Raw genomic sequence first — 22,256 nt, forward strand, 5'->3', positions numbered from 1 at the left:
TTTCTTTCATTGACTGGCTTATTTCACTCAGCATAATATTCTCCAATTCCATCCAGGTTGTTGCAAATGATGAAAATTCCTTCTTTATTTTATGACAGCATAGTATTCCATAGTGTAGATATACCACAGTTTTCTGAACCAGTCATCTGCTGATGGGCACCTAGGCTGTTTCCAAATCTTAGCTATTGTAAATTGTGCTGCTATGAACACAGGGGTGCATATATCCTTTCTGATTGGTGGTTCTAGTTTCTTTGGATATATTCCCAAGAGTGGGATTACTGGGTCAAATGGGAGTTCCATTTTCAGTTTTCTGAGGAAACTCCATACTGTTCTCCACAGTGGCTGCACCAGTCTGCATTCCCACCAGCAGTGCAACAGGGTTCCTTTTTCTCCGCATCTTCGCCAACACTTGCCGTTCGTTGATTTGTTGATGATAGCCATTCTGACAGGTGTGAGATGGTACCTCATTGTTGTTTTTGATTTGCATCTCTTGGATAGGTAGTGACTTTGAGCATGTTTTCATGTGTCTCTTGGCCTTCCTTCTGTCTTCTTTTGAAAAGATTCTATTTAGGTCCGTTGCCCATTTTTTTATTGGATCATTTATCTTCCTTTTATTAAGTTGCATAAGCTGCCTGTAGATATTGGAGATTAAACCTTTATCAGTGATACCATTTGCAGAGTTCTGCACCTGTGGGGTGGGAAGACTCAGTTTTTGCTGCTGCAACTGTGGTGGATAGGCACGCGCTCCCAGGGGTGGCTCACAGGGGCACCTGCGGTGCATTTGCCAGCACAGCACACTGAAGCACTCTGAAGGGCCCTGGAACTGAAGCCATGTAATTGAGGCATCTGTGGGCAGGTATCCAGGATGAGTGAATTCAGAATTTCTACTGCTGGTGGTAGTGCGTCCCTGTTTGTCCAAGATCACACCCAGCACGGGCTCACAGTGGCTCCCAAAAGCCCTCTGTGGATAGATGTGTTCAGGGTGCCTGCTCATTGGAAATGCGTGACTGTGGTGGTGCATTTGCTGGCACATAGCTCTGATGCACTCTGAGGTGCCCTGGCACTGAAGTTGCACAGCTGGGTTGTCTGTGGGCAGTCATTCAGGAAAAGGGAATTCAGAATTTCTACTGTGGGGCATTGCACTCTTGTCTGTACAAAATTACACCCAGCAGGGGCTCACAGTGGCTCCCAAGAGCTGCCTATGTAGTGGTATGCCCTGGATGCCCGCACACTGGGAATGCATGAATGTGGTATCCAGAGGTCTGCCGCTGGGGAGGGGGACGTTGCACTTACTGGTGTGGGAGCGGTGCACCTTTGGAGGTGGAGGTCCCAGGGTCCGCAGGTCTGTGGGTGGGGCAGCAGGATTTTGGCTGGAGTGCCTACCAGGTCGCGGGCAGTGTCCAAGGTCTGTCTGGGTGGTGGTGCTGATGAGTTCCTAGAAGAGGCCGCTCTCCCCTTCAAGATGGCGTGGGCTCCGTGCCTGAGTCCCGCAGTTCAGGGAATGCTCGCAGCGGTGGTAGTCTCTCCCTGTCCAAGAGAGCCTGGTATGCCAGCCCCTGCTGCTCCTACGGGGATTTAACTGTCCCCCACTCACTCACACACACACCACACACATCCACACAGTCTCCTTTCATTGCCTAACTCACTCACTTCCTCTCCCTCACCTCCGTCCTGCCAGCCATCTTTCTCCCCTCATATAAATTGCTTGAGGGACACTTTTCCTTCTCTGGTTCATTCAAGGTCCAGCCTAGCACATAATTAACTCCTATTAACTAGAAATGAACCTACATTAATTAAATTGGAGGTGTGAGATATGGGGTGGGCCTATGAGCAGGAAGAGGACTAACATCTATTCATTATTTGTTGATTATGTATGTGTCAGGCTATATGCTAGATGATTTATATACCTCATCCACACCAATAATGACAGATACTATTACTATTATTATTGTTGTTGTTATTTTACACATGAGAAAACTCAGACTTCCGAAAGCTAAAACCTTTGGCCAGCCATGTGGTAATAAGTGACTCTAGTGCTGTTTCATTCCAAAGCTCATATTCAAAAATTGGTAACAGCATGAATTAATATTAGCAAAGTGTTTATTAAATAAATTATGATATACCTATATTAGGAAATACTGTACAGTTATAAAAACAGAGTGAGGACTTTATAGACTTAATGTGTAATAACATCCAACATATATATTTTGAAGCATAAAAGGCAAAATGGAGGATAATGTAAATTATAGGTTACCATTTGTGTTTTAAAAATAGAGTGTATACACACACACACGTACAATTGTTTGTACATATACTGACTATTTCCAAAAGGACACACCAGGTAACACTGATGGCCTATCCAGAGGGGATCAGTGTAGCTGGGAGAGAGACTTTTCACCATTGCACATCTTAAATTTTGACTAATATCAAATAAATAAAATTTCATTTATTTAAGTATAATACAATCTCTTTCCACAAAGTGATGCCTGGGCACAACACTCCACAGAGGCCTCACCGGTTTGGCTCAGTGGACAGAGCTTCCGTCCCGGGGTCCATTCTTGTAAAGGACACGAACCTCGGTTGCAGGCTCCTCCCCAGCCTGGGCCCTGGTCCAGGTGTGTGCAGTAGACAACCAATTGATGTGTTTGTCTCACATCAATATTTCTCTCTGTCTTTCCCTCTCTCACTCTCTCTAAATAAATAAATAAATAAATAAATAAATAAATAAATAAATAGATAAATAGATAAATAGATAAATAAATAAAATCAATGGAAAAATATCCTTGGGTGAGGATTTAAAAAAAAAAGTTCTGGGAGAGATAAAGTGGTCAGTATGCTAGTGATTGAATTGGGGAACTCCCAGGGTGCCAGAAGCCCCATCCCTTGCACCCATTTCCCAAAACCCCAGTTGTTCCTCTAATTGAGCAACCTTCACTATAATCATCTTTCCATAATGCTGATTGAGGTCACATCTCTTCAAATATAATACCAGAAGGGATAGGATCAGATGTTCTCTAAAATGCCTTCCAGCTCAGACATTTAAAACACTGAAAATCAAGATGGCAAGTCCTAGTATATCTGAAATCTTAGTCTCAAAGGTCTTGGGGATTTTGATTTGTTGTTTGTAACAAAGAAGAGAAACATTTACATTCTGATTTGCCTCTTAGATGGTCTTAATAAGGGCTCCCTAAGTTGTCACTAAAATGTTTGCTCAAAACTCCCGTTGCATTCCTTCTTTAGGCCTCTGGCCTTCTGTGGCCTATGTTCTCCAGGACTATCTTGTTTAGAACACAAGGAAATTGGTCCATTCCAAAACTGAATACAAATAAGCAAGGCCCCTTCTTATGTTTAAAGTTCCCTGGTCCAGATCTTCTGACCCTAAATATCCCTTTCCTTCTTCCTCACTACCTTCAGGAGAACAGAGGCTCTGTGAGAGACCCCAGGAGGAAGTGACACCATAACTCCACCCAGCATCCACCTCCAATTCCTAGCAATTCGTACTAAAAACTTCAGGCCTTGACTCAGAGAGATTTGTGAGCTCCTGCCACATTCCTTGTTTCCTTGAATGTATATGGCCTGGAATTTGGTCCCTCCTCTCCCTGCACTCTTAGAAAACTGAGGAAAAATAACAAAAAGAACACAGCCAGTCCTTAGCTACAGTATAGAAGAATACAGAAGAATGCAGAGTAGAGATGGGGATGGAATGGGGTGGGGAGGTAGAAGGTAGGGAGGAGGGGCTAACTCCTCATCCAGGCACATGTAGAGAAAGGTATAGCTACTAAATTTCTAGGGGCTTAGTAAGGTTACTGGATAATAACAACAACAACAACATCACCTCCTTCCCAATTATAAAGGTCTTTCACCTACACAATCTCATTTGACCTTCATAGTTCTAAAAAACTAAATACTATTAAGCTCATTGTGCAGATGAGAACACTGAAGCATTGAAAGCTGATATGACTTATTCAGGGCAAAACAACTAAGAAGAGACAGTTTCTCTGGCCATTTTTGGATCCAAAGTTCATGACTCTGGGTAGAGGAAGATGACATGACTGTTGGACTTCTGTTTGATAAATTCTTTCTTGGTCATGTCTTTTTATCCCTTAGTCATAGAATACTCTGAGGCTACAGGAATGAAAAAACTCTGCAGCAGTCCCCCTTGGTAGCTACTCCCTCCATCTTCACTATGCATTAAGAAATATCCAAAAGTAGGAATTCTGGACTCAGACTCTATGGGTTCAAATCCTGGCTCAGCCATTATTAGCTATATAAGCATAAGCAAGTTAACTTCTGTGCTGTCTCTTTATATAGGAAATGGTGAAAATAATGGTACCTACCTCTTAGGGTTGTTCAGAATTAAAATAAGTTGGTACATGTAAAGTGGCACAGAGTTAATTGTTAAATGCTAAATAAGTGTTAGCTATTGTTATTATTATTATTATTACTATTACGAGGCCTGGTGCACAAAATTTGTGCACTGGGGCAGGGGGAGGGGTGTCCCTCAGCCCAGCCTGCACTCCAATCTGGGGCCCCTCGAGGGATGTCCAACTGGGATTGGGCCTAAACGGGCAGTCGGACATCCTTCTCACAATCCAGAACTGCTGGCTCCCAACTGCTCGCCTGCCTGCCTGCCTGATTGTCCCTAACCGCTTCTGCCTGCCAGCCTGATCACCCCCTAACCACTCCCCTGCCAGCCTGGTTGCCCCTAACTGCCCTCCCCTGCAGGCCTGGTCACCTCTAACTGCCCTCCACTGCCAGCCTGGTCTCCCCTAACTGCCCTCCCCTGCTGGCCCAGTCACCCCTAAATGCCCTCCTTTGCCAGCCTGGTCGCCCCTAAGTGCCCTCCCTTGCCAGCCTGGTTGCCCCTAACTGCCCTCCCCTGCAGGCCTGATTGCCCCCAACTGCTCTCCCTTGCAAGCCTGGTTCCTCCCAACTGCCCTCCCCTGCTGGCCATCTTGTGGTGGCCATCTTATGTCCACATGGGGTGGCCATCTTTGACCTAATGGGGGCGGCCATCTTGTGTGTTGGAGTGATGGTCAATTTGCATATTACCTCTTTATTCTATAGGATTATTATTACTAGTGACCCAGTGTATAGATTAGTGCACATTGAAAGGAAATTAATTAGAAGGTGGCCAGAGGGGCAGGACTGGGTGAGATGGGCCACACATGCCCTGGAGACAACCTTCTGTGGTCCCTCCCCAGCTGGTCGCATCTGGGGTGGTGCCATGGCTTGAAGGGTGTCTGCAGAGTGAGTGGGGTTCCTCTGGCAGGTGGGGTCCCTTGACCTGGCCTGTGGGGATCAAGCCAAAACCAGCTCTCCGAAATCCCCCGAGGGGTCCCGGAGTGCGAGAGGGCACTCTGCAAAGTTGCTGTTGTACAGGGTGTGGAATGCAAACGCAAGTGTGCAGTAAACCAGATTCGGGGCCAACAGTGCCCCAGCAACAACATAACCCACAGCCGAAGGTGAAATCGTATGGCCCCTCAAGGAATTGGGCTCCCTCCTCTCTGGTTTTGGGGTGTGTTGCCCAAGAACCGCCGCTGCCCAGTCACTGCAGCTTGGCAGCTCCTGCATTGAGCCTCTGCCCCCTGATGGTCAGTGTGTGTCATAGCTACTGGTCAGATGGACACTTAGCATATTAGCCTTTTATATATATAGACTAGAGGCCCGATGCATGAACATTCATGCAAGAATGGGCCTTCCTTCCCCTGGCTGCCAGCACTGCCTTCGCTCTGGCCCGGAGCCACCTTTCCACCTTCCCACACTGCCCAGAGGCCCGGAGTGGCTGGGGAGGTGCTGAATGCCTGCGTCCCACCCCCGGCCACTCAGCGCCTGTGTATGCAAATTAACCTACCATCTTTGTTGGGTTAATTTGCATACTCACGCCTGATTGGCTGATGGGTATTGTGAAGGTATGGTCAATTTGCATCTCTCTCTTTTATTAGTGTAGATACTTAACATAAGTAAATGTTTAAAAAATCACATTGTAGAATGCAGCAGAGCAGTTATCACTAGGATGTGTGTTTTTTATTTTTTTAAATAAGTCTTTATTGTTCATATTATTACAGTTGTTCCTCTTTTTTCTCCCTATAGTTCCCCTCCACCCAGTTCCCACCCACCCCATGCCCTTACCCTCCCCATTGGCCTCCTCCATAGGTGTTCAATTTTTGTCCAGTCTCTTCCCGCACCCCCACACCCACGTCCCCCCGAGAATTGTCAGTCCACTCCCTTTCTATGCCCCTAATTCTATTATATTCATCAGTTTATTCTGTTCATATTTTTTATTCACTCGATTTTTAGATTCACTTGTTGATAGATATGTATTTGTTGTCACTTTGTTGTTCATAATTTTTATCTTTACCTTTTTCTTCTTCTTCCTCTTCTTAAAGAATACCCTTCAGCATTTCATATAATACTGGTTTGGCGGTGATGAACTCCTTCAGCTTGTTCTTATCTGTGAAGCTCTTTATCTGACCTTCAATTCTAAATGATAGCTTTGCTGGGTAGAGTAATCTTGGTTGTAGGTTCTTGCTTTCATCACTTTGAATATTTCTTGCCACTCCCTTCTGGCCTGCATAGTTTCTGTTGAGAAATCAGCTGACAGTTGTATGGGTACTCCCTTGTAAGTAACTAACTGTTTTTCTATTGCTGCTTTTAATATTTTCTCTTTGTCTTTTGCCCTTGGCATTTTAATTATGATGTGTCTTGGTGTGGTCCTCTTTGGATTCCTCTTGTTTGGAGTTCTCTGCACTTCCTGGACTTGTAAGTCTATTTCTTTCACCAGTAGGGGAAGTGTTCTGTCATTATTTCTTCAAATAGGTTTTCAATATCTTGCTCTGTCTCTTCTTCTGGCACCCCCATAATTCAGATGTTGGTACACTTGAAGTTGTCCCAAAGGCTTCTCACACTATCTTCATATTTTTGGATTCTTTTTGCTTTTCCAGTTGGGTGTTTTTTGCTTCTTCGTATTTCAAATCTTTGACTTGATTCTTGGGATTCTCTAGTTTGCTGTTGGATCTTTGTATATTATTCTTTATTTCAGTCAGTGTATGTTTAATCTCTAATTTGTCCTTTTTCATATCCTTGAGGGTCTCACTAAATTTCTCAGAGGTTTCTATAAGATTCTTAAGTAACCTTATAACCGTGGTTTTGAACGCTATATCCAGTAGTTTGCTTTCCTCCATTTCTTTCATTTGTGACCTGTTTCTTTGTCTCTGCACTTTGGCTGCTTCCCTGTGTTGATAGTGTGGCTTTGTGTGCTAGGTGTCCTATAGGGCCCAGTGGCTCAGCCTGCCCAGTCACCTGAGGTGGACGCTCTTGTTGCACCCCTTTGTGGCCTGTGTGCACAGTTTTGTTGTAGTTAAGCCTTGATTACTGTTGGTATCACTGGGTGGAATTGACCTCCAGACCAATTGGCTGTGAGGACCAGTTGTGTCTACAATGGGAGAACTGCTGTGCTGGAAACAACCTTATGGGGCAGGACTTGCTTCAGTGGGGCTTTGGTGTTCACTGAGTCTGCCCCATGAGTGTGTCTCTTATGGATCTGAAGAGCTGTAATCTGGTGTGGTCTCACTTTGACCACTGGGTGCACTGCCTCTTGGATCTCCAAGGAGGTGCAATGTCAACCCCTGTCTGAGGCCACCCAGCAGGAGCTACAGAGAGGTCTGCAGATTCCTTGTCTTAGTTTGGGGTTAGGAGGTGCCCAGATGAGGCACAGCTGTGAAGCAATGCAGGCTGTTGATGAGCCTTAGGCCTTCTTTTGGAAGTTCTAGAGTTCTTTGACCCAGCTGCAGTTTGTTAGGTTGGGTTGCAAAAGGCCCGGCCATTTATATGCAAATGCCTCTGCGTATAGCTTGGGTGGGATGTGGTCTCAGGGAATCACAGGGTGATGCAAACAGCAATGGTTGCCTGTTGGCCCTGCCCTGGATAGGTCCCTGGGTCTCTGTGTCCCATGGCCCTGTGCAGGAACAATGAACGCTGCGACCATCTCTGAGAGAAAGCCACCCTCATATTCCGCCGATGCCAGATAGTCCAGTTTCTCCCCGTATGAGTCTGGGTCCCCAGAGTCTCGCCCGGTACTGGAATTCAGAGCAGTCAGGAGTTTGTATCTCTCTCCTCATTGAAAAAGACCACATCGTACCCAGTTGCCAGCCCATTTTGGGGCACGCCTCCATACCTTTGCTATTCTGCACCTCTGCACCTCCTACCAGTCTAGATGCGCTTTTCTCTTTCCTTCTTGTTGTAGAAATTCCACTCAGCCAACCTTCCCGTGGTTCTGGATGATATCCCTTTTTTCTTTTAGTTGTAGTTTTGATGTGGTTATGTGAGATAGCAAGTTCATGTGCTTACCTTTGCTGCCATCTTGGTTCCTCCATCTAGGATGTGTGCTTTGCATCTTTTCCCCAGTAGCAGGGAAGGGTTATAGAAAGTCATCTCCATACTTCTATTCAGTCCCCTTGGGATTAGTGCCAACCCCACATGAGGGGCAAGCATGGGAAACAGAAGAGTTTCTTCTTTGTGATAAGCTCAGTGACCTGAACAAGTGACTGAACCTGTGACCTCAGTCTCATAGATACCAAGTTCTAAGCAACCATGCTAATTGACCCAGACAGACATCACACAGCTATACACACTTATTCACAGGTCTGGAAACATGGGTGCATGCACATACCCTTTCAACCTGGGTAAGAGAATGTGCAGGCAAATCCACAAGATAAGTTTGGCAAAGAGACTGGTAGAGACTTCTTGTTCAGTGACAGTTCCCTTCAGCTGCATAGAACCAGAGAAGCAACTAACCTGAGAACTTCACTTTCCCACTCTCCATCCCCACTGAAGGCACTTTTGACTCTAATTAGGACTTGAGCATCCACCTCCACCCTTCTTCAACTTCTTTAACATCAATTCTGCATTTTTTATAAGAAGAGAGATGATAGTGGCTCAAATAAAATGAAAACTTCTATTTTTATCCAGAATTCCTGAAGCTACTGAAACCCAGTCTGAACTCTCTGGAGGTACAGTTGGCCTAGGAGATGAGGAATAATGAGAGTGAATATTTGAAGAGAAAGGTGTACAACTGACCAGGATATTTTATAATACTATTGGATAATACCTACTACAATACTATCTCCTTGGCTGGGGCCCTGGGGCTATGGAAAGAAAAGGTGTGAAAAATAGAAAAAGGGTTTCATAGCAGCTATCTTACTGCAAAAATCCAGATGTGATGGCTTCCACACTCTTGAGTGCCCCATAGAAAGTCATCCTTCCCCCAGAAAGTGGAGAATAAGACAGAGGAGAAAGGAGAAAATTAAAGAAATGGCTCTGTGAGATATGTAGGATTGGGCCTGAGATCCAGTCTGGAGTTGGGCCTGTGCAACATCCAGAACCCCAGTTGTTCCTCTAATTGAGCAAGGGAAGGAAAAAGACAAGGGAACAATACTGGGAGGAAGGGAAGTGCCATATCTAGCAAATGTGATACAAATGCACCATGAAAGCAGGAGGAGCCAAGAAAATATGTGGTTTGCTCAGAACAAAAGACTTACACAGAATGAAACTGAAGGGATGGAAAAAAATTTTTCCAGGCAAATGGAAATGAAAAAAAGCTGGGGTAGCAACACTCATATCTGACGAAATGGACTTCAAAGTGAAGGACATAACAAGAGACAATGAAGGACACTTCATAATACTAAAAGGATTGATACAACAAAAGGATATAATTCTGGTTAACATATGCACGCAACACAGGAGCATTTAAATGTATATATATATATATATATATATATATATATATATATATATATATATCTTGGAGTATTTGAAGGGAGAGATGGACAGCAATACAATCATAGTAGGAGACTTTAACACCCCACTGACATCACTGGATAGATGGAGACAAAAAATCAACAAGGAAACAGCAATCCTAAAGAACATACTCCATCAGAGGTAATCGATTGACATTTACAGAACATTTCACCCCAGAGCTCCAGAATATGTATTCTTCTCAAGTACACATGAAACATATTCAAAGATAGACAATTTGTTAAAACACAGTCTAAGTCACTACAAATTCAAGAAGATGGAAATCATATCAAACATCTTGGATCACAATGGCATGAAACTTGAAATAAGCTACAATAAAAACACTCAAAAATATTCAAATACATGGAGGCTAAAGAGCATGTTATTAAACAATAAATGCTTATCAACAAGATCAAGAAAGAAATAAAAAATTTTCCTGGAAACAAATGAAAATGAACACACAACAACCCAAAATATATGGGACACAGTGAAAGCAGTCCTGAGAGGGAAGTTTATAGCACTATAGGCCTACCTCAAGAAACAAGAAAAACTTCTAATAGACTATTTAACTGTACAACTTGAAGAATTAGAAATAGAATAGCAAGAAAAGCCCAAAGTACAAGGAAGGAGTTAATAAGGATCAGAGCAGAAATAAATGACATAGAGACCCCCCAAAAAAGATACAAAAGATCAATAAAGCCAAGAGCTGATTCTTTGAAAAGATAAACAAGATTGATGGACCTTTAGTCAGACTCATCAAGAAACAAAGAAAGAGGACCCAAATAAACAAAATCAGAAACGACAAGGGCAAAATAACAACTGACCCTACAGAAATACAAAGGATTGTTTAAAAATACTATGAACAACTATATTCCAACAGGCTGGACAACCGGGATGAAAAGGACATATTCCTAGAAAAATACAATCTTCCAAAACTCAATCAGGAATAATAAGAAAACCTGAATAGGCCAATAACTACTGATAAGATAGGAGAAGTAATAAAAAAACAACTCACAGCAAACAAAATCCCTGGTCTGGACGGTTTCACAGGGGAGTTTTACCAAACATTCAAAAAGAACTAACACCTATACTCCTCAAACCATTCCAAAAATTGCAAGAGAAAGGAATAATTCCAAGCTCTTTTTATGAAGTTAGCATTAGTCTAATTCCAAAACCAGATAAAGATACCACAAAGTAAGAGAATTACAAGCCAAAATCCCTGATGAACACAGATACTAAAACCCTAAAAAATATTAGCAAATCAAATCTAGCAATGCATTAAAAGTATCAGATACCATGACCAAGTGGGATTTATTCTGAGGATGCAAGGCTGGTACAATATTCACAAATCAATAATTGTGATACATCACATAAAAAAATGGAAGACAAAAAAATCACATGATCATATCAATTGATGCTGAAAAAGCATTAGACAAAAGCCAGCATGCTTGTTTTCATAAAAATTCTCAGTAAAGTGGGAATAGAGGGATCATACCTCAACATAATAAAGGCCATATATGACAAACCTATATCCAACATCATAGTCAATGGACAAAAACTAAAACCATTTCCATTAAGAACAGGAATAAGACAGGGATGTCCACTTTCACCACTCTTATTCAACACTAGAGGCCCAGTGCATGAAAACTGTGCATGGGTAGGGTCAGGGCCGATCGGTACCTTCTGGCTGCCGGACGGGGCCTCCCTTCCCCAGCTGCTGGCTGCTGGCTGGGGCCTTCCTTCATTTTTCACTGCCCCCCGGTGGTCAGCACACATCATAGCGAGTGATAGAACTCCCGGTCGAACTCCTGTGGGTATACTTTGCATATACACCTTTTATATATAGATAGATAGTACTGGAAGTCCTAGTCACAACAATCAGACAAGAAGAAGAAATAAAAGGCATCCAAATTGGAAAACGAAAGTAGAACTGTCATTATTCACAGATGACATGATATTATACATAGAAAACCCTAAAGACTCCACCAAAAACTACTATATTTAATGAATGAATTTGGCAACATAGTAGGATACAAAATTAACAACCATAAATCTATGGCACTTTTGTACACCAATAATGAACTCTCAGAAAGAGGAACTTTTACCACTGCAAAAAAAAAAAAATTAAGATACTTAGGAATAAACTTAACCAAGGAGGTAAAAGACCTGTACTGGAAAAACTACAGGATATTCCAAAAAAAGAGAGAGATAGAAGAAGATATAAACAAGTAGAAGAATATGCCAAGTTCATGGATTGGTAGAATCAACATCATTAAAATATCCATACTACCCAAAGCAATCTACTGATTCAATGCAATCCCTATTAAAACACCAATGATATATTTCACAGATCTAGAACAAATACTCCAAAAATTTATATGGAACAAACAAAAAGACCCTGAATAGCCATAGCAATCTTGAGAAAGAAGAACAAAGTTGGAGGCATCACAGGACCAGATATCAAGTTATACTACAAAGACTCTATAAACAAAACAGCATAGTACACAAGAACAGGCATATAGATCAATGGGACAGAACAGAGAACCCAGAAATTTATCCAAGACATTATGCTCAATTAATGTTTGACAAAGGAGGCAAGAGCATACAATGGAATAAAGACAGTCTCTTCAAAAAACGGTGTTGGGAAAATTGGACAGATATATGCAAAAAATGATACTAGATCACCAACTTACACCATACACAAGAATAAACTCAAAATGATAAATAACTTAAATGTAAGTCGTGAAACCATAAAAATTTTAGAAGAAACTATAGGCAGCAAAATCTCACCATCTCTTGTTGCAATATGTTTACGGATACATCTCCTAGGGCAAATGAAACGAAGAAGAAAATTTAAAAATGGGGACTACATCAAAATAGAAAGCTTCTGCACAGCAAAAGAAACCATCAACAAAATGAAAAGAGAGCCTCCTGCATGGGAGAACATATTTGCCAATGATACATCTGAAAAGGGGTTAATTTCCAAAATATATAAGGAACTCATACAACTTAACAAAAGGAAAACAAATAATCCAATTTAAAAATGGACAAAGGACCTAAATAGACACTTCTTCAAAGTGGACATACAAAAGGCCAAGAGACATATGAAAAAATGCTCAAAGTCACTAATCATCTGAGAGATGCAAATTAAAACAACAATTAGGTATCACCTCACATCAGTCAAAATGGCTATCATCAACAAATGACAAGTGTTGGTGAGGATGTGGAGAAACTGCTGGTGGGAATGCAGACTGGTGCAGCCCATGTGGAAAACAGTATGGAGTTTCCTCAAAAAATTAAAAATGGAACTCCCATTTGACCCAGTGATCCTACTTAATAGGAAGATATCCTAAGAAATCTGAAACACTATGTTTATAACAGCACAATTTGCAATAGCCCAAGTGCCCTTCAGCAGATGAGTGGATAAGAAAGCTGTGGTACATTTACACAGTAGAATACTAAATGGCTTTAAAAACAAAGGAACTCTTACCTTTTGCAATAGCATGGATGGACCTGGAGAGTATTATGCTAGTCAAAATAAGCAAGTCAGTGATAGATTTCAGATGATCTCACTCATATGTGGAATCTAATGACCAAAATAAACTGATGAATAAAATAGATACAGAGACATAGAAGCATGGAACAGACTGATGAATTTCAGAGGGAAGGTGGGGGTGGATAAGGTGGGGAGAGATTAACCAGGGAACTTATATGCATATATGCATAGCCCATGGACACAGACAATAGTGTGGTGAATGTCTAAGAGTGGTGGGTGTGGGGTGGAGGGGGTCAATGGGAAAAAACAAAGGGGACATCTGTAATACTTTCAACAATAAATATAAATTTAAAAAATAATATGTGTTTGGGACCGCCGATTTCATCTCTTCTCTTACAAACCCCAGAAACTGGAACAAAGGTTATTAATAAAACCTTTTCTCTAAGGTTTTACTAATAAAGGCTTTATCTAAGGTTTACTCATTCAGTTCCAGGTGAAATAGATATTTTCAAGACAGGAAATCCCATTCCATCTTTCACACAATATGAAAAGAGTAAATGACTCTTTCTTTTCAAAATTTAAAATTCAAAAGATGCTGATGGAAAAAGCAGCACACATTTCTGGGAAACTGGTCTGCTCAAAAGGTAGAGATAGCATCCTTTACATATTTCTGCAAATGTTGACAGTTCAGCTGCTTGTTTACTCTTCATGACACTGGAGGAAAAATTCCAATGACATGCAAGTATAAATTCAAGGAAAAGGAGAGAGGGCTCTGTGCTTGCTATTTCAGTACCAAGTCTCAGCTAGGCCCTATAATGAAGCTGAAGTTGACCAGAGATTGTGGATACCCAAGAGGGACTTCTCTATGACCACAAGAGGCAGATAGCCTTCCCACACCCACCACAATGGGATGCAGCAGCAGTCCTGAGCCAGTAATAAAGATGCCCTATCTGAAGCCCCCTGAAGGAAACCAATGTATCACACTTAGGAATCTTGGCTTACTTTTCTATCTTGAAGTAACAGCAAACTAAGGTCATAGTAGCCATGAATTTCTGATAAACAAGAATGAGATCTGGGAAATTAAGCTTCAGGAGAGGGGTTGAAAGTGAGGCTTAAGGGAAAGTTTGCAGTGTAATGCTTTTTAGGAATACACTCAAATTCTAGGAAAAAGCAGCATACAGACCCACTCTAAGGGAATCCTCTTACAGGCCCAGTTATGTGCTGAGCAGAGCATTCTGGAAGAAGCAGTTGTACATCCAGAGTTGCCTTTGGGTATTGGGTAAAGTAGGAGTGGGTCTTTTCAACTACATCAGTACACATGAACAGCATCATAGTCTTTACACACAACCTGATCAAATGATATCTATATGGCTTTTCATTGCTTTTCCAATCACCTCTCAACCCATCTGCACTCTAATTCAGGCAGATTAATAAATTACATTTGTCTGAATGAGTAAAAATTAATGCCAGGTGAATGTAAAGAATAAAATATCACAAAATTTTAGAAAGCTAGAAAGGCAGAACTAGAAATTTCTAGTCTAACCCTCTCATTTAATAGACAGATAAACTGAGGTACAGAGAAGTAAAGTGCTCAAAATCACAGAGCAAGTCAGGAACTCAAGTCATCTAACTTAGTCACTGCCTAGCTAGTATTACTGAGATTAACAGTCCATATCTAGACTTAGAATGATGATTTGAGGCTACTAGACCGTGAGTGAACCGAGTCAATCCTCAACCAGCTACACCAACTCAATCAAGTATCTTCCCTGGTTGATGTCCAAATAGCCCAAATTCTCCTCCTCATCCCTTCCAGTATGAGTCAAGGTCTCAGTTTGGGACCCAGTTTGGTTGGAGATAAGGCAGAGAGGATTGATTTGAAAGATGCCTGGCCAATGAAAGATGCCTGTGACCTGAAGCTCCATAGTAGGCACTGAGCTGACCTGATTTAGCTTCTCTGGACAGTAGGCAAAAGTTTTCAGTCAAAGGCAAGGCATTGGCAGGTTTGCTCAAAAGGTACCTGGCTGCCAGAGTCAGCATTTAGTGGTCAGCCCAGTGAGACACTGAACTAAGCAATCAAAGCCTCTAAGATGAGGAAGAGCCTAATGTTCCACTGGCCTCACCCATCCTTGGGACTTTGCCCCAAAGTCAGAGTGTACCATTTTCCCTTGCCTAGAAAATTCTATCTTCAGAGTATCCCATGAGCCTGATTTATCTTGTGCCCAACCTTCCTGATCATTGTCCCTGCTCCTGGGTGGTGAGAGCCCTAGCCATACTTTTTCCATCTGAGAGCCTGCAAAGACCATACTTATAAACTACCCAATAAAATTCCTCCCATCATATTTTATGGCTTAGTGTTAGACTAGCAGTAGAGGTAGAAAGTGCAGGGTAATGGGTTTACTCTGGGCACATTAAAAAAGACCTAGGTTTGGAGCCAATGTTCACACTCTGGCTTGTTCTGCTTTGTCCCCTTGACCCTCAACTCTAACCCTGCCCCAGCTCTAACTTACTTAGTTTCAATAATGAGCTGAGACCTGCAACCAATGCCACCTAGCTTCTCTTTTCTTCAAAAGGCTCCCCTCTAATCCCAGAAAGCCACATTATAATTTCCATCAAATTGCCTGGTTGCTCCTGTACTGTCTGCTGCTTGGTCTGGGTTGAGGGACTCCCAAATTTCCCACAAGCTCTGCAAAAAGAATAGGCTCATTTCTCTCCTGATCTTTTTCTTTTTTTCCTAAATCAGACCTTGGTTACTAGCATCCATTTCAGAAACTTTTGCCTGCCATTCTTCCCAAGCCTAAGATGCAAGGAAAATTAGCTTCCCTTTCAAAACAAGTGAAGAGAAGGGACAAAAATATATTGATAGTGCCACTACACAACTGTACACTTTAGAGTCCACAAAGACATGCTCTAGAATGGCCTGATTTTCACTTCTTGATTTTCAAACACATATTATTTTTTCCCCATGTCCAGAGATTCCTCTGATGTGGATCTAGCCCCTAAACATAAAAACTACCTTTTTTTTGGGATTCCTTCACAACAGTCCAAATCATCTGCAGAACCTTAGACCCATTAAGCCAATAAGTACAGTTTTAAGGCTGTGAAGATACCAAGCCTAGCCAAAGAGAATTTTGGTTGTGGGGTGCCTCCAAACATTAAATTCATAAATTTTTAGAGATGGAAGGCATATCAGACAGTAATAGAAATGGACAATGCCCCAACCCCCTTGACTATGGAGGTGTATGTTCTGCATTCCCTAGAATGACTGTTGGGTACATACTGGTTGGTACTAGTAAATATTTTAGCAAGCTTCTGTGGGCTTCTTCTATCCCTTTGAGAAAACAGTGCTGTGACACAAGTGGCAGGGAAATTTTGGGGACACTGCAGGAAGTGGGTGGAGGCAGAGATACATTTGGAACCTCAGGATCTGAATGGTTGCTTAAGAAAGCTGAGGGGCTCAAGAAAGGTAGTGCTAAGGATGAGATTTTTTAGGAACTCAGGATTATGGTGGGGGTATTCCTGACTTTTTCAAATTAAAAATTGAGATATTCACCAAAACCCTAAGTATCAAAAACAACTTTCATGAATTGAAGACACACCCCAGAAATGACCAAAACCAAAGCATTCTGAGACACTGGGAACATACCAAATTTCTTTCTGTCCCTTCCTGACATATACTCACCAAAATTTAAACCAGTAACCTTATCCCATCAATGGACCTAGTCTGTGTCAGAGTACACATGAGCTATACCTCTGCACAGCCCATTGCACCCCTCTTCCCAGCTGCACGGTGAGGTCTTGACATAAAAGTCCCAAGCAGGTCTCCCTGTGAATCCACTATGATAACCTACTTTAAAGTTTGTTCCTCAGCAGCAAACCTCTTCCTGGTAAAATAGTGGTTTTCCCAAGTTTTATTACACACTTTTAAGGCGAAGCTCTAGGCCTGCTCACAGGACATAAATGCCAGGGCCTAGCTTCAGCCCATCCCCCACTATCTCCCATGAAGTTTCACCCAGATTTTGCCACTGATTCCAAAAGCCAACAGCCTGCAGTCAACCACAGAGCAATCATGCTCAGCAGGTGCCCTCCCAGGTAACCTAGGCAACAGCCAGAGGCCCTATCCTGGCTGCCTTCCCAAGAGCCCTTGAAGTGTATCAAAGCAGGAAGAGGTAGTCCCAGGGTTGAGTGTGGCATTAACTCCCCCCTAGAAGTTGTTTCACACAGTCCAGGGACCCACTTCATTCAGGCATCAATGCATCTTGGGCAGTCCTGAGACTGCCCTGGACAGCCACTGACCCACACTCAAACTTTCAAGTGGGGCCAGCACACTGGCACCGATGGGTCACAAGATCAGAGGCAACAAGAGCCCCCACATTCCTTCAATTGCAGCCCAGTGAAACTAAAAATGAAAAAAAAAAGTCCTTGGTTGAGAGCAGTAGGAGAGGCTCTCCAAGGACCCAGGGGACTCACAGGTAAATGTACCTAAAAACAAGGTTTCTGTGCACAAGAACAGACATATAGACCAATGGAATAGAATAAAGAACCCAGAAATCGACTCAAACCACTATTCTCAATTAATATTTGACAAAGGAGGCAAGAACATACAATGGAGTTAAGACAGTCTCTTCAATAGATGGTGCTGGGAAATTTGGTCAGACACATGCAAAAAAAAAAATGAAATTAGACCACTAACTTACACCATACACAAAAATAAACTCAAAAAGGATAAAGGACTTAAATGTAAGACGGGAAAGCATAAAAATATTAGAGGAATCCACAGTCAACAAAATCTCAGATATATGCTGAAGCAATATCTTCACCGACACAGCTTCTAGGACAATGGAAACTAAAGGGAAAATAAACAAATGGGACTACATCAAAATAAAAAGCTTCTGCACAGCAAATGAAACCACCAACAAAACAACAAGAAAGCCCACTACATGGGAGAACATATTTGCCAATGATTATCTCCAATAATGGTTTAATCTCCAACATTTACAGGGAACTCATACAACTTAACAAAAGGAAGACAAACAACCCAATCAAAAAATGGGCAACGGACCTAAATAGATACTTTTTGAAAGAAGACAGAAGGAAGGCCAAGAGACATATGAAAACATGCTCAAAGTCACTAATCATCTGAGAGATGCAAATCCAAACGACAATGAGGTACCATCTCACACCTGTCAGAATGGCTATCATCAACAAATCAACAAATGACAAATGCTGGCGAGGATGCGGAGAAAAAGGAACCCTGTTGCACTGCTGGTGGGAATGCAGACTGGTGCAGCCACTGTGGAGAACAGTATGGAGTTTCCTCAAAAAACTAAAAATGGAACTCCCATTTGACCCAGTGATCCCACTTCTAGGACTATAGCCCAAGAAACCAGAAACACCAATCAGGAAGGATATATGCACCCCTATGTTCATAGCAGCACAATTTACAATAGCTAAGATTTGGAATCAGCCTAAGTGTCCATCAGCAGATGAGTGAATTAAAAAAACTTTGACACATCTCCACAATGGAATACTATGCTGCAGTAGAAAGGAAAGGACTCCTACCATTTGCAACAGCATGGATGGAGCTGGAGAGCATTATGCTAAGTGAAATAAGTCAGTCAGAGAAAGATAAATATCACATGATCTCACTCATTTGTGGATTATAATGAACAACATAAACCGATGAACAAAAACAGATCTAGAGACAGAGAAGCATCGATCAGATGCTCAAACCTCAGAGGGAAGGTAGGGGAGGATGGGGGTAAAGGGAAGAGATCAACCAAAGGACTTGTATACATGCATATAAGCATAAGCGATGGACACAGACAACAGGGGGTGAGGGTGAGGGCAGGACTGGGGGGATGATGGGACAATGGGGGGATAAAGACACATTTGTGATACCTTAATCAATAAAAAAAAATACATAATAACAAAATAATCTCCAGACCCCCTCAGAGAGCAGCAGAAGTATGTGTTGGGAGTGGGAGGGACTCTTCAGCCCAGGGCAACACTGTGAAAAACCACAAATTCTGAACTGCAACCTTGTAGTGGATCACCAATGCAGCAGTCCTGAGGAGCCACAAGAGGGAGTGAGCCTAGAGGAGAGGGGCTCCAAACCCCTTGGTTCCCTCCCAAGACACCTCAACAGAAATGCTAAGGCGTTTTGCTGGGTGGCTTGCTGAGGAAATGGAGCTCTGACTTCTCTGAGCTCACACTAGGGCTAAATGAGAGGAGAGCACAAGCCTTTGGTCTTCTGGCTGCAGGCCTGGAGAGTGAGGACTATGCCCCCCAGCCCTGTTTGTCTTAGGGAAAAAGACCAAGTTGGCCTCCTGTGAAAACGGGAGAGGTGGGAGCATTCTGGTTAAGGCTGAAAGAAGCTCCAGGAGGACAGAGGATAGCGGAGAGGCCTAGGGCACCAAAGGGCTGAAGTTGGGGGCCATGCAGAGTGAACCAGAGGGCCCAGTCTGCCAGCCGCTTCCTGCCTCTCTGGACTGGAGACCTCGGTGACCGCCTCCTGTCTGCTTTGGGGTTCAGCACACAGGGCACAAGATCTGCTCACTTCCTCAGAGTGGCAGAGGACAGCTGGGCCCGTCTGGGCCTTAACCAACGCGGGCAAAGAGACGCACACCCCCCCACACCCCCGCACTCACACTCCCTCCCTCTCTTCCTCTCTCTACTGCACACACACACACACACACACACACACACACACACACACAACTACCATGTGTTTGACTCTTCACTCAGTCACCAGGTTTCCTAAAGAGTCTACTCCCCTTACAGGAACAAGGACTGATTGCAGAGATCCGAGGTACAGTGTTTCTCTTAAAGTCTTCCCAGCCTCCCAACTCTCTTCTCTCTCCTTGAATTTAACCCCCTCCCCGGCACCTCCCCATCTCCGCCCCCCCACCTAAAAAAAATTCTGCAAATATTTAAATATTTCCCCCCAGTGCACACGGTAAGGGTACTTAAAATCCAAAAGATGCGTCAGGATTTGTCCCAGGGCAATAAAGTTCATTCCTTTCCTGTGCTCAATGAATGTCCCAGGTCCCACCCAGGACATCTGGCGCCTAAGTCTCCACAGCCAATGCTACTCGGAACCCCTCAACCCGCGCAATAGTACCGCCACGGGCAATGGGCAAGGGAAGGAATTGAAGCGACGAGCTGGAAAGTTTCCTTGGACCAGAAGGTAAGGGGTCTGAGAGCAGACACCTTTGCCTTGAATGCCAGGTGGGGCGCTGGGGGCCACTCACCTGCTTGGAACTCCACTTGGCGATTCTTCTCTCTTTCCTCCTGCAGCAGCATGGAGTAGAGGATCCCGAAGGAGTTCTGGATGCCAAAGATAGAGCCATTGCACCAAGTGGCAGCGAAGACCACCATCCAGCCAAAACCACCTTCGGGGGGCTGGAAGCCGCGCGCTGTATGGCGGGTCTCCACGGTGGGCGTAGGCTCCGATTCGTGCACTGGCTCAGGCTCAAGCTCTAGCTCCGGCAGGGCTGCAGGATTTGTTTGGGGCTGGGGCTCTGGCTTGGGCTCCATTGGGGGCACTGGCAAGGGCTCCGGCTCTGGCTGAGGGTTACCCACCAGCTCCTGCTGTTCCTGGTCTGCCTCCCGCCTGGGCCCCTGGGCTTCCTCGCTTTCTGAGCTTTTCAGCGCCATCACAGACAGGGGACTGTGGCTGCTTGAGCCGGAGGAGACGCTTTGTGGCTGGTGATTGTTTCTGCTGCTGCTGTTAGTGCTCGAAATGCTGCTGCCACCACTGCCTCCTCTTCCCGGCTCCTCGCCCAAGCTGGCCAGCCAGTCCCGCCACAGAAGCTCCCTTCAGCCCACTCCTCCTCCCCCTTCGAAACCCCCTCCTCCTCTCCCGTGTCATCTCTCTCCTCCCCCTCCTCCTCCCCCACCCCCACCTCTTCCTCCCTCAACCGGCAGCCGCTACAGATTTCTCTTCTTCCCTGCCCTTCCCCCTCCTCGTCATACGTGCCTACCTACTCTAGCCGCTGCTGCGTCTCTCAACTCCCTTTACAAACTATTAAATCCTGTCCTCCTTGTCCAGAAGCCCAGTAAAGGGAGAGTTAAAATGGAAAAAACTAGAGCACAAACTATCCTGTTCCCCTGCCCTCTCTTCCCCGCAAGCTCGAAACGGGTATTGATCAACTCACTCCCCAGGAAATACCCTTCCAAACAAGCAGCCTGGAACTGGGGTGGCCCTGAGAACGTCAGGACCGAGATTTGGCTTGTGAGAGAACCCACCCTGCCCTGGGGAGTTCCTATATACTTTCCACACCTTGTGCTTGAGGGGGGACACCTGGAGGGGACGCAACCTGGAGGGGACAGCCCAGGCTTCAGACAGAGAGTGGGCACAATGTTCTGGAGTCCGGGGGCTCAGACCCCCACAACCCTGCGTACTCCCTCTCTAGTTTCTTCCTCTCCGCCCCGCTCTTCCGGGTAAATCCCTGGCTGGACGCTAAGGAGAGGAGGCAGCCCAGCAGTGAAGCCAGCCCAGCAGTGAAGCCCGCCCCTCTCGGCCGTCAATCAGGGCTTTGTTTGCGCCAACCTGGAGCCCAGAGAAGCCGTAGAGGGCGGGGCCAGGGGCGGGGCCAGGGAGGGAGGGAGGTGCAGTGTCCCCGGAGGGGGCCGGGTCAGGCCGGGCTCTGGCTTCTTCCGGCTGTCTGTTCTGTTTTGGGGAACTACGAGTAGGCGCCAGGTTGAGCCTCCAGTTTGGGCCAGGTCCGCCCAGCCCCCAACATTCCTGGTGGGCTGGTCCCCCAGGCCTCGACCATAGCATTTTGGGAAATCAGGATTTGGAGCTTCTAGCTGAGGGATGTCTTCCCAGCACCCACCGCCCCCTTCTGCCCACCTCTGGTTTAAGAATTGTGATTCCCTCTGAATATCTCAGACTAAGGCCCCAACTCTGCGAAGTTAAAAGAGAGTTTGCTCCCCAGAGAGCCCTGGGGTCGTGGGTGTGTTT

The 22,256-nt window shown here is 44.3% G+C and overlaps 1 protein-coding gene across 1 annotated transcript in view; it reads right to left on the reverse strand.

The window, feature by feature from the left end:
* The window catches only part of SLC16A2 (solute carrier family 16 member 2), a 170,966-nt gene extending 149,845 nt beyond the window's left edge, over nucleotides 1–21,121 (reverse strand). Inside the window, exon 1 of the mRNA XM_008158875.3 lies at nucleotides 20,542–21,121. Coding sequence (XP_008157097.1) covers nucleotides 20,542–20,947 — 406 coding nt within the window. The 5' untranslated portion in view covers nucleotides 20,948–21,121. The remainder of the gene's footprint in view (nucleotides 1–20,541) is intronic.
* Between the last annotated feature and the right edge of the window lie 1,135 nt (nucleotides 21,122–22,256).

This window comes from Eptesicus fuscus, chromosome 1, assembly GCF_027574615.1.
Source record: "Eptesicus fuscus isolate TK198812 chromosome 1, DD_ASM_mEF_20220401, whole genome shotgun sequence".
NCBI classification, from domain to species: Eukaryota; Metazoa; Chordata; class Mammalia; order Chiroptera; family Vespertilionidae; genus Eptesicus; species Eptesicus fuscus.